Source organism: Sinocyclocheilus anshuiensis, unplaced genomic scaffold, assembly GCF_001515605.1.
Source record: "Sinocyclocheilus anshuiensis isolate Anshui unplaced genomic scaffold, SAMN03320099.WGS_v1.1 scaffold389, whole genome shotgun sequence".
Lineage (NCBI taxonomy): Eukaryota > Metazoa > Chordata > Actinopteri > Cypriniformes > Cyprinidae > Sinocyclocheilus > Sinocyclocheilus anshuiensis.
In genome coordinates, this window is record NW_015536494.1 from 178,660 (window position 1) to 192,445 (window position 13,786).

Sequence of the window (13,786 nt, forward strand, 5' to 3'; positions counted from 1 at the left end):
AAGAGGCTACCAAGAGGCCTACAGCAACTCTGAAGCAGTTGCAGGAATTTATGACAAATAGTGGTCATTGTGTGCATTGATAACAATATCACAAATTCTCCACAAATGTGGCTTGTATGGGAGGGTTGCATGATAAAGCCACTCCTCAAGAAAGGCCACATGCAGTTATGACTGAACTTTGCCAAAACACACCTAGAAGATTCTGAGGCAGATGAGACTAAAATTGAATTATTTGGCCTCAACACCAAATGATATGTCTGGCAGAAATCCAATACAGCTCACCATCCAAATAACACTATTCCTCCAGTAAAGCATGGAGATGGTGATACCCTGTCATGGGGGTGTTTCTCTGCAGAAGGGACTGGAGCCCTTGTCAGGATGGAAGGAAAATTGGATGGAGCAAAATACCGTCAAATGCTTGATGAAAATCTACTGCCTTCTGCCAGAAAGTTTATCAATGGGAAGAAGGTTTACCTTCCAACATGACAATGACCCAAAGCACACAGCAGAACTGAGCACACAGTGGTTGAAGGAGGAAAAGGTGAATGTCCTTGCATGGCCTAGTCAGAGCCCAGACTAAAACCCCACTGAAAATCTGTGGAATGATTTGAAGACTGTAGTCCACGAATGCTCACCATCACATTTAACTGAACTTGAGCAGTTCTGCAGAGAAGAGTGGGCAAATATTGATGTGCAAAGTTAGCAGAGCCATATCCCATCAGACTAAAGGCTGTAATGAAAGCAAAAGGTGGTTCAACAAAATACTGACAAAAGGGGTTGATCCTTTTTCCAACTCAGTGATTCTTTTTTTTTTCTGACATGTTGGTGTTATATCTTTCACTTGGATGTTGCACTGAGTAAATACAGGATAAAACAAAAACTGTGTCTGTCTTTTATTTCAGGCTGTCTTCATTTCAAGCAACAAAATGTGATTATTTTAAAGGGGGGTGATTCTTTTCTATACCCACTGTGTGTGTCACATTTTTATTTAGATTTCTTTTCTGACTGGACATAGGCCTAGTTCACATTATTTGCATGAACATGACATCTTAGCTTTTAGATTTAGCTTATGCAAAGCAAAAACAGGGTGTTTTAATAATGGTCTGCGTATGGCAGCGTATGCGTATGAGAGCCGTGCTCTTGTTGGTCTGGAGGAGGTTTTTGTATTTATGAGGGTTAGTGATGTTATAGATGCTGGCTTTGTGTTGCAGGGTGTGTTTCTCTGCTCTCCTTCTGGTTAGAGCGGGTGACGGTACACAAATATGACGGTTCGGTACGTACCTCGGTTTTGACGTCATGGTTTGGTATGGTTTCGGTACAGCAGGGGGAAAAACTAAACATAAAATTGCTTTTTTTATTTATTTTATTTTATTAAACCGTGGTTAACTGAACAAATTGCTCTTTTTGTTAAATAAATTCAATTATAATAAAAATTTTCTTAGGGATAAAAAAATCTACCTCAGCTTATGCTCTAACTATAGGAAGCCCTTTTACATTAGGCCTACTTTAAGATTACAGTTAACAACAGAGCCCAAACTTAAATTGAATGACTATTTATTTTTAAATATAATAATCAACACTCAAATTGAAAAGTTATGCAAACATGTAAATTGCACATAATTCAATTTTTAAATTAACTTCTGAATCTCTATTTGTTGTTGAAATATAATCATTTACACAGTGCCTGTCATAACTTGTTTCATAGCAGATTTATTTAAAGTAAACGTACATTAAATAATTAAGACATCACTAACAGGTAAAGTAAAATGAGTATATAGCCTAATATTTCGCAAAATGCTCTTCTCTGCACTTCATTTCTCTAGCGAAATAATGAGCCGTGGACACTGATGACTTGCCTGAGGTAAATGAAATGCTACGTGACATTTTGTTTACAAGCTGTTCATTTGATGTTATGAACGTGTGTGTATATATATATATATTACTTGTCAAAAGTTTGGAAACATTACGACTTTTAAATGTTTTCAATGAAGTCTCTTCTGTTCACCAAGACTGCATTTATGTGGTCAGAAATACAGTAAAAACAGTAATATTGTGAAACTGTATTACAGTTTAACATAACTGTTTTCTATTTTAATATATTTTGAAATGTAATTGATTTCTGTGATGCAAAGGTGATTTTTTTAGCAGTCATTACTCCAGCCTTCAGCATCACATGATCCTTCAGAAATAATTCAAATATGTTGATTACTTGATTTGCTGCTCAAGTAACGTTTCTTACGATTATCAATGTTGAAAACAGTTGTGCTACTTAATATTTATGGAGAAACCATGATATACTACCATTCAAATTTTTGGGGAATGTGTGTGTGTGTGTCTTTAATAGAAATTATTGCTTTTATTCAGCAAATATGATTCGAATTGATCAAAAGTGCCAGTAAAACATTTATTATGTTACAAAAGATTCTATTTCAAATAAATGCTGTTATTTTGAACATTCTATTCAACAAAGAATCCAGAAAAAAAATTTTCCGCAAAATATTAAGCAGCAAAAACTGTTTTAACATTGACAATAATGAGAACCATTATTAATAGTTGAGCACCAATAATAATTGAGCAGCAAATCAAATAAAGCATCAATTAAACATCTACCTTATTAATCAAATATTTGTAATCTTGCTTGCAATTTTTTTAACCCAAATACATGTCTCCTGTTCAATAGCAGTCAATGGAGAAACATGTTTTTGCCTACATAACGGTGAAATTATGGCATTTGCCAGCACTCATTTTCTCCCTTGTTCTCTTATTCTCTGTGATCTACTCTCACCTGTGGCCTCCACCATTCCTTCCAGAATGACCACTATTTCAAACTCTTCTCGTGCCAGTTGCTCCTGAGAGATGTCCCAGAAGGGGCTGTTCTTGTTGATCTCACATTTGATGTCTTTCCGCGGTTGAAACACTGATTGAGCGATTACATGAGGCACGAGATGTTCATTCATGATCGCGCTCACTCGCGCTGCTATTTGAACTGAGACGTTTATACAGTGATCTGTCACGCCACATCAAAGTGCGTCAAAATGGCATTTATTGTTTGAATTTCCTGAAAAAATTGACAATTTTAAAGATAAGACTTTATTACTTGTCAAAAGTAACAATATAGTTACGCTCATGCAGTGGTTAAAACAATGCTGTATTTGTTCGGTACACATGCATACCGAACGAAAGACCCGTACCGAAAATCTTCGGTACAAATACGGGGATGAACTCTCCTTCCTTGGTCTGCTTAGAGCGGATGAGCTTGGCCCTGATGGAGGCCTCCACTATGTGTGAGTTACGCAAGTCCCCGACGCGAAACATCAAACACAACTTGCTGTCCCGCATGGATATCACAGCTGTGTTGGAAAACATGAGTGTTTCAGCACGTTTCTTTGGCTGTGAGATTTTCACAAACATGCAGCCCACCATGAAGGCATTGACGATGGAGCCCAAGATGGCCTGCACCAGAAGCAAGATGATGCCCTCGGGGCATTTGTCCGTTATGACGCGGTACCCATAACCAATGGTGGTCTCAGTCTCGATGGAAAAAAGGAACGCCGAGACGAAGCCATTGAGGTTATTCACACACGGCGTCCACTCGTTGTCATCAGCGTGGTCCAGGTCTCCACGGGTGTAGGCGATGAGCCACCAGATGAAGCCAAAAAACACCCAGGTGGTGGTGTAGACCAGCGTGAAGACCAGCAGATTGAATCGCCACTTCAAGTCTACGAGTGTGGTGAAGATGTCTGTCAGGTAACGGTAGGTTTCACGCACGTTTCCGTGGTGGACGTTGCACTTGCCGTCCTTTTCCACATAGCGCTGACGCAGTTTTCTCAACGGACCTCCAGCGGGATCGGAAGCGTCTCCTCCTCCCAGAACTCCCCTGACAACCATCGTACGGTCTGTGGGGATCTACCGGCAAGAATGGAAAAAGTAGTAAGAAAAGAAGTAAGTTTGGCTAAAAGAAAAGATTAAACAATAGCAGTTAACATCAGACTCCATCAAGATATGGTAAACAAAACTTCAATATCAAACTTCAAAACAATCAATATCAGTGTTGGAGAGCAACTAAACGTAGTGACGCTACTGTTTTGGTATCATCTATTGTTGTTTTCGAAATTTTTCAGTTTCAACAACTTTTCCAACATCTTTGTGAGCTGAAGCAATAATCAAACACTTTTCTAACACTAAATTTATATTGCTAGGTTTGCCAGTAAATACATTTATAATGTTACAAATGATTTCTATTTTAAATAAATGCTGTTCTTTTGAACTTTCTATTCATCAAAGAATCCTAGAAAAAAATTACGGTTTCCACAAAAATATTAAGTAGCACAACTGCTTTCAACATTAATGGTAATAAGAAATCTTTTTATGAGTACCAAATCAACATATTAGAATGATTTCTGAAGGATCATGTGACACCTGAATAAATGACACTTTAAAATATATTAAAATAGAAAAAAAAATTTTCAAACTGTAATAATATTTCACAGTATTGCTGTTTTTACTTTATTTTTATTTCAAATAAATGCAGTTACCTTGGTGAGCATAAGACTTCTTTCAAAATCTTACTGACCCCAAACGTTTCAGTGTAGTTAGCTACTTTTTGTTATTGGTTAGCTTGACTGTAGCTAAACTACTGTAAACTACGAATAGTTGCTTAGTCGCAAAATAGTTTCCCGAACATTCATACATATAATAAAAAAGCATAAAAGAAGAGTAAATAAAAAACTAAACTCACTTTTTCATTGGGATCAGTCCATTTTTTTGGCAGCTTGATGCCTTGTTTTTCCACATCCTGGCCCTTAAAACTACTCATGGCCCGGAAGCCGCAGACGTAGTCTCTGATCCAACACAGTAGGCTGGAGCTCTCCAACTATTCGAAGAAAACACATGAAAGCTAGTAGGTGAAACTCATGATGAAGAGCAAAGACTGGAGTAATTTACCACAAACAGTGAGATAAATGTGCCTGCAAGTGGTCTTAATTAAAATCAGAGTGTTAAATTATGTTGCTCTACAGTGTTTGCTTACCTACACACCACATTTACACAATTAGTCCCTGAATCTGCTTCACAAAACAGTTCAGTGAATACAGCACTGAATACATTAACAGTTAAAATGCAAGTGTCATCACTAAAAAAGTTTGTTTTCACCAAGTCAGATATTTGTGGGAGGATTCACAGAAACTGGAATTAATGCATTCAAACATGAGAAACATGATTTTATTGGTTTGCAATATTTGCCAAATAAACCACAAGCCTTTGACCTAAAATGTTAATCACACATTTTACTTCAAAAGCTACACATTCCCTAGTATATTTATTTATATTTATATAATAAAATAAATATACAATTGATATTTTATTTACATTTATATATTTTATATAAAAGACCAGCACACAAAACATTTTTTTGAAAAAGAATCACTCAGAAATGCTAATAAATTTCACAACAAATGAACATTATATGTGAAATTTTAAAGTATAAAGACTGAAATTGTATTTTCTTGTAAAATATGCTCTAGTAATCTGTTTTATTTAAAACTTAAAAAAAAGTGCACTTTATATGGTATACTTCACCCCAAAACTTAAATTGTCATCATTTACTCACCCTCCAATTGTTCCAAACCTATATGAGTTTCTTTGTTTTGTTGAACACTAAAGAAGGTATTTTGAAGAATGTTGGTAACCAAATAGTTGACTTCCATAGTATTTTTTCCATACTATAGAAGTCGATGGCTACTGCCAACATCATCTTTTGTGCTCAACAGAAAAAAGAAATTCATACAGGTTTGGAACAACTTGAAGGTGAGTATATGATGACATAATTTCATTTTTGGGTGAACTATCCTTTTAACAAGCTTAACTAGCCATGCTAGTTAACCTTTATTATCTGTTGGTATTAAACAGCACGGCTATGCTGGTCCATCAGCCAAGACCAGGACTAAACCAGCAGTCTTTTCAGTAGGTTTTATTTTGCATACAAAAATCATTACAAACAATGACTTAAAGGGGTCCTATTATGCTTTTTCACTTTTTTAATTTTAGTCAGTGTGTAGTGTGTATGCTTGGGCATAAAAAAGATCTAGAAAGTTACAAATCTCAAAGTCCACTCCAAAGGGAGATATTTCGTTTTTTAAAAATCCCTTTTCAAGAACTACAACGAACGGCTCGTTTGGACTACAGCGTTTGTTTTCCGGGCTTTGTGACATCACAAAGCGGCTCATTGGAATATCATTACAAATAATTCCCGCCTACAGAAATTCGAAAGGTTGGGGGGTGGGGAGGGGCGAGGTTGTGGTTAGAACGCTTGGTTGAGTGAGTGCATCAGACGAGACGACAAAGAAGAAGAGCTGCTACAGAGTTAGTGCATCAGAGAAAACCAAGAAGAAGAGATGCTGTGCTGTAGCGTCAAATTTTTGGCATGTCTAGAACAGCGGTTCTCAATTCCAGTCCTCACATTTTCGGCATGTCTAGAACAATTCTTACAAGTATAACACGACGTAGCTGGGCACCGCGGACAGAGGCCGAACGGCGCCGCCGGTGTGCCTACACTCATAGAAAATAATGTATTTGAATTTTAAAGATGTGGCGCGATGCTGCGCTTCTCGTCCGATGCGCGACCACCTGAAACGCAGTTTTTTTCACCTCCGTGTCCAAATGTCTTTGTTTGGGCTTCCGAAAGCGGATGATGTCACGGAAACAGTGGTTGCTATTTATTTTTTAACTCTGTCCCTGAGCATTATAACCCCGATTTGCTATTGTGTGCTGCGCATTTTACTGAGGACAGCTTCCACAACATGACACAGTACAGTTTCGGAAGGCGGACCTTCATCAAAGCCGGAACTAATCGAGCCGTTTGTGCCAGGATGGGGAGAAAGGTATTTTAATAATGTAAATTATGTGAAAAATAATGCGTTTTTCGAACCACCAAGCATGAGAGCATGTTCTAGTACACCCCCAAAACAAAATCAAGACTTTGTAAAAGAGCATAATAGGACCCCTTTAATAGTCAACATTTATTTAAAAAAAAAAAGCTGCAAAACCCTGCAAATGATTGAACCTCATCTCCTTACACATACGTAAAACGCTTTATTTCCACATTATTGATCACGTTCACTGAATGTTGAATTCCACATCTGTTTCTACATGTTAGCCATTAGCTCAAGTCCCCAAAGGCATTGTGTCTCTCCCTCTCTGCCCAAGCATCACCCAACAGCACCGACAGCAGGTGCGGGTGAGTACCAGTGGGTTTTTTTCATAACACACATGTGGAAGCAATATTAATGATGGCAGGCCTCATGGGGAACATGGAGCAAGGCAGTCTGAGGCAGATGGGGGTAGACGGCACCCACTAGGAGATCTGATAAGACATGGTCCAGAGAGAGAGAAAGTGAGAAATGATAGAGGGAGAGAAAGAGACAGAATGAGAAAGTGACAGATAACAACACAAACGCAAATAAACTAAAGCTACATAAAATTATATACTGTACGAACTGATGAATTATTTATACAGTGCTGATATCTGGACTTGTTTGTTTTGCCATTATTTTGGCTTGACAGATTTGCTGTGCAAGATTAGAAGGGTGTGCAACAAAAATCTTTAGGAGCCAAGAAAACAAACAGTCCCTATTTAGCAAGACCATAAACAAGCTAAAAGAATCTTTATGTAGGTAGCTGAATACTTTCTTCAATGGGTCCCAACCATGTGCGATAAAAAGTTTTAACGATTTTGCTATAGCTACTTGAAAGTAGGGGTCGGCGATATGGCAAAAATATCATATCACGATTCACGATTTTATCATGATTCTTTGTCATGTTGATTTTACTATTTTGCAAGTTGTCTGAGCAATACAGCCAAATTAATTCCCTATTTTAAAAACAAAGCCTTATAAGGTAACAAAATATAAAATAAAAAAGAATGGCAGACATTTAGACCAAAGTGGGCAAAGATACAAATCTTTTTCATTATTTTATCTTTGCTATTAAAAAAATAAGAACAAAGATACACAATACAAATACACATAAAATACAAATAAAACAAATTTATTTTTCAGGTACAGCATTTTTCAGTTTTTTTTTTCTTTTCTTTATTTTTCAGGTACAGTAGGTGTATTTAGCAGTAGTATTGAAGATATTGAATGAACAAATCTAAAAAAAAAAAAACTATATACACCTCACTGTATAAATTCTACATTGATTCTTATTAAAGCAACGGTCTTAAAGTTCTTCAGTCAAGAGCAGTTATTGATTTTTCTCTTTGTGTTTTTCTTGTTTTATTAACATTAAAGGGAGAGTTCAACCAAAAATGAAAATTCTGCCATAATTTACTCCCTCTCAAGTTGTTTTAAACCTGAATGAGTTTCTTTCTTCTGTTGAACATACATTTTATTTTGAAGAATGTGGGTAACCTAACAGTTGCTGGTCTCCAGTGACTTCCATAGTATTATTTTTTCACTATAAAAGTCAACGGGGACCAGCAATTGTTTGGTTATCCAGATTCTTCAAAATATCTTCTTTTGTGTTCAGCATATGAAAGAAATCAGTACAAGTTTGGGACAACGTGAGAGTGAGTAAATAATGACAGAATTGTAATTTTTGGGTGAACTTAATGACAAGCGGCAGCATGTTTACTATTAGTCTGCTGTCACTTTAAGAGCTGCACGCATCTAACATACAGGGACACGTATTAACATATTTCTCTCAATTGTTTACTTTCACTTTAGACATAACCAGCTGTGTTTATATGTAAACCTTGTGTGTTTTTTACAATATTACCACAATTAGATGAGAAAGACAATGAGGCGCTGTTTGACTGGCTTTTTATTGTGAGCGCACTTCAGATGTACATGTTCAGAAAAAGCGCATGTCAGAACAGCACGCAAATTAAATGTTTAACCGGCAAGGCTTTAAAGCACATGCAAATAATGTAATTTTGTGATTGCAAATAAGTGCAGTGTCCCGTGAGTGTAACTCTACCGCTGAGTTAACATTTGATGTGAATGTATGTCATGTTGTACAGTATATTGAGACGGAGGCACCAGAACTGCAACTGATGTGCGTTGAAGTACGATACTATGATATTTCTTCAAAAGCAGATCATTGAGACATTTTAATCATCCATGATAAAAAAAATTGTGATATCGCACAACCCCTATTTGCATGCAACATATAGTGGTGGTGTTATTGAATGAATCAATGTTTATGAATGAATCATTTGAATGAATGATTCGGTGATACACTCAGAAACACTGAATAAATCAGTTCCTGAATAAATCAGTTGCTGAATGCAAAGATATGGTAACAATAGTCAGATTAGTATGCAATTCTGAATTCACAAAGTGTTTTTGAACAAACAAGTTCAATGAATTATTCAATGACTTGTTATATGATAAACATTAAATACGTTCTAATGTTCTAAAGCTAATTTATTAAATATGATGAAATACATAAACTAAATACAAATAAATACTACCGAAGTCTACTAGAAGTTTCTTATGCTCACAAGGGCTGCATTTTAAATGCAGTAAAAACAGTAATATTGTGAAATATTATTACAATTTAAAATAACAGTTTTCTATGTTAATAATAATTTTTGAACGTAATTTATTTCTTGTGATGACAAAGCTGAATTTTCAGCATCATCTTCAGTGTCACATTATCCATCAGAAATCATTCTAATATACTGATTTGCTGCTCAAGAAACATTTCTTATTAAATTTTTTTTTTTGTGTGGAAATGGTGACACATTTTTTGTAACAATGTAAAAAACTCTGTTACTTTTGAATTGAATGCATCTTTACTTAATAAAATTATTAATTTCTTTCAAAATAAATAAATATTAACCCCAGGATTTTTAATGGTAGTGTATATTTTGACAAACTAGTTAAAAAAATACAGTTAAATGATTTTTTTGGTTAATTTTAAAGCCTTCTACCTCCATTTAAATTTAAATCAAATCCAGGACCTAAATTGGAACTTAAAAACATCCTCAAATGGCACACAAACCCTGGTGTCATGATGATACAACTTTATTGTCAGACAAGGTCTGAAATTTGTCTTGCGTATATATATATATACACATTTCAAAGCTCCAGTACAGATTTAATTTTGTGTAAGTTGTTCAGCTCTAATACAGCTTGGTGTACAAACGAGTATTTTAACCTAATTCGATTATATCTTGGGACCTTATACCGCCGGTTGGATGGCAACAGTACAAATTTATTATACAACACATGATTCGGTTCAGAAACAATATTATTGGCCAACCTTACAAGATTTTTATGATAGGATAATTCATATACTTTTTAAAGTGGCTGACCCACAATTTTGGAACACATTTTCAGTTGATTCATCAACTTTGTTTTTAAACTGACAGATAAACTCATGTACCATACAGAATTACAGTACTGCAAAACACTCATAATTACAGACTGGAAAAATAATAAAAGAATCTGCTTTCTTGCTCCAAAAGACCTCAAGCGGCGAAGGAAGTAGATTATTTGCATTGATTTTTTACAGATATATTCTATATAATCTTTCCATGATAGCGTGTTATCTATCCTTACTCCTAAGTACTTATATGCTTCTACCTGTCTGATGTTCTCATCATGTACAGGTGCATCTCAATAAATTAGAATGTCGTGGAAAAGTTCATTTATTTCAGTAATTCAACTCAAATTGTGAAACTCGTGTATTAAATAAATTCAATGTACACAGACTGAAGTAGTTTAAGTCTTTGGTTCTTTTAATTGTGATGATTTTGGCTCACATTTAACAAAAACCCACCAATTCACTATCTCAACAAATTAGAATATGGTGACATGCCAATAAGCTAATCAACTCAAAACTTCCTGAGCCTTCAAAATGGTCTCTCAGTTTGGTTCACTAGGCTACACAATCATGGGGAAGACTGCTGATCTGACAGTTGTCCAGAAGACAATCATTGACACCCTTCACAAGGAGGGTAAGCCACAAACATTCATTGCCAAAGAAGCTGGCTGTTCACAGAGTGCTGTATCCAAGCATGTTAACAGAAAGTTGAGTGGAAGGAAAAAGTGTGGAAGAAAAGGATGCACAACCAACCGAGAGAACCGCAGCCTAATGAGGATTGTCAAGCAAAATCGATTAAAGAATTTGAGTGAACTTCACAAGGAATGGACTGAGGCTGGGGTCAAGGCATCAAGAGCCACCACACACAGACGTGTCAAGGAATTTGGCTACAGTTGTCGTATTCCTCTTGTTAAGCCACTCCTGAACCACAGACAATGTCAGAGGCTCTAACATAGGTGTTACTTTTGTCTAGATGTTTAGTGATTATGTGCACTAAAGCAGCCACTGCGTCTTCAGTACTGCAGCCTTGTTTATATGCGAACTGACACTGATCAAGTTTCCCTTTAACATTATAAACCAGGTGTTTAAGTAATATTCTTTCTAAACATCTCATGATTACTGAGGTGAGAGCTATAGGACTATAATCTTTACATTCCTTTGGACAAGATATTTTTGGTATTGGTTTTATTGAGGTTTTCCATATTACAGGAACAATATGTGAATCAATAGAAACCTGAAAGATTGGTTGCCACACTGGAGCTAGTTCATAAGCGAATTTCAGTTCTTTAAAGTCTTTATTTCTGAATGCAACTTTCCTTCTATTTATGATCTCCTTGATGTCCTTGGTAACATAAGATTTATTATTTGGGTAAACTTTAATATCCTTTGTAGGTATTACCAGTTGCACACAAAAATTAATATAGTTGTTAATTACTTCAGTTCTTTCATCTAATGATTCATCATGAAAAATTTCCCATTTTGTACAATCAAAACAAGCTCTCAGATTCTCTCTACTTTCATTTGACCATACTCTTAATTACTTCCTTTTCCAGTTTTCCCCATTTTAGCTTCGTCTTATATACTGGAATCATATACATCACATGATGGTCAGAATTCAGTATTGGTGGTCTACACTTAGACACAGGCATTCTTAACATTCACAAACCACTTGTCCAAAATATTGTCTTTCCTTGGTCCTAGCTTTACGAATTGTTCAAATCCTGGCAGCACTTGTTCCAAGTTACACTGATTAAAATCTCCAAGCACTATCTATCGCAGGAGCGTCGGGGTAGCTGAGTTGCAGTTCATGTACCATGTCTGCTATCAGACTGGCCGCCTGTGATGGTTTGCCGCTGGGTGGGACATATACCACAAATAGTAAGACACATCTGAATTTTCGTGGCAAATAAAAGGGTCATAAAGTCATGCCGAGGATTTCTACATTAGGATCACAAATCTTGCATTTAACTGAGTGCGCACAGCACCACTTGTCGTTTATGTACACAAATGTCCCACCTCCTCTGCTTTTCCCCCCCGAGTCTTTATCCCTGTCTACCCGTACTAAAGTGAAACCAGGAAGTTCAAAAAGAGTATCAGGCATTGTGGTTTGTAGCCAGCTTTCCGTAAAGCATAACAAAGACGCCGAAGAGTGGAGGGTAGCGGCAGCCGACTGAATCTCCGACGAAGGCGAGTCCGTATGCCACCTCTCCTCCTGCATTTCTTGCATTTCAATCTGACCACCTCCTGTGATATAATTACATCCTCCTCCAGACTTTTTAGGTAACTTGTTATCATCCTCCGAGGCATCCTTGAGATCCTTTCGGCTGTACCAATAAACAGGTGATGATGATGATTTCAAGCCACTGGACTCCATTCTCCCGGTTCCACGTGCAGACTCCAATCATGATTCACACACGCCAACAATCCTCAAAATCAGGGCCAGGAATACAACTTTTCTGACGATCATTCTTCTACTTTTACCGGTATCAAAAACACACTCATAATACTAAACACACAAGACCAAAAGACAGAGCCTCTCACAACACTAAGCCTGCTTAGGACTCTGGCTTAGTGTTGTGATTGGCAGGATTGCATGAACAGGCTTCACCAGAAATTTTGTGTAGAGCTGCACATATCAGAACACTGAGTCGTAGTCACAACTTCTCAAAGTTGAACTAGCAGGAGAGAATGGTAACTTTGGTCATTAGCCTATATATGCTATATAGCCTTTAGTCATATATGCTTCCTGCTTTCATGTCTGTAGTTTATCCTCAGGTCCAAACAAAGCTCTGCAGATTTCCTCAGAATCAGAATGTCTTCCATGTTCACTGATAAATATTTTGGCTAATTTGATCATGCTTTCATCTACTGAGAATGCAGTATTTTCCCTCCAAACCAGTGCAGAAAATGAAAAACTTCATCTGGTTTGATCAAATCAGGATCCCAGGAGGCTTGATCAACCAGGACGCTGTCATCTCTGACCCAGACACATTTCACAGTCAAACACCCTGCAGCTCGGCCACAACTGTGCCACTGTCACTCTGCCTGAACTGTTGCGTCATCACAAACCAAAACACTGGATAGCACCAGGGGTCAGTGTAAAATGTCACCAACTGGAGTGAGCAGCAGGAGAGCACTCTTGCTCCTCTGTGCCTCTCACTGAGATGGAGAAGAGCACACAACCGCGACAAGCCACGAGGGACTGAAGCACTTTACCTCTTTTTAATCATGCTTTCATTATCTCCTAAATCTCTATTGAGCTCTAAAATTCTATTTAAGGACCATATTAATTTTTTTTTTCATTTTCACATTTTCTTAAGAAAATGAAAGTTGTGCCAATGCTTTGAATTTTTTTCTGAAACAAGGACAATTCCAAAATAAATAAATAAATAAATAAATAAAAAAAATAAAATAAAATAAAATAAAATAAAATAAAATAAAATAATGTCCAGTATGA

The 13,786-nt window shown here is 36.6% G+C and overlaps 1 protein-coding gene across 1 annotated transcript in view; it reads right to left on the minus strand.

The window, feature by feature from the left end:
- kcnj21 (potassium inwardly rectifying channel subfamily J member 21) overlaps window positions 1-4,816 on the minus strand; it is a 13,518-nt gene extending 8,702 nt beyond the window's left edge. Inside the window, exons 1-3 of the mRNA XM_016482800.1 lie at window positions 4,739-4,816; window positions 3,174-3,906; window positions 2,786-2,917 (exon numbers count right to left, since the gene is read on the minus strand). Coding sequence (XP_016338286.1) covers window positions 2,786-2,917; window positions 3,174-3,906; window positions 4,739-4,816 — 943 coding nt within the window. The remainder of the gene's footprint in view (window positions 1-2,785; window positions 2,918-3,173; window positions 3,907-4,738) is intronic.
- Window positions 4,817-13,786: the final 8,970 nt, after the last annotated feature.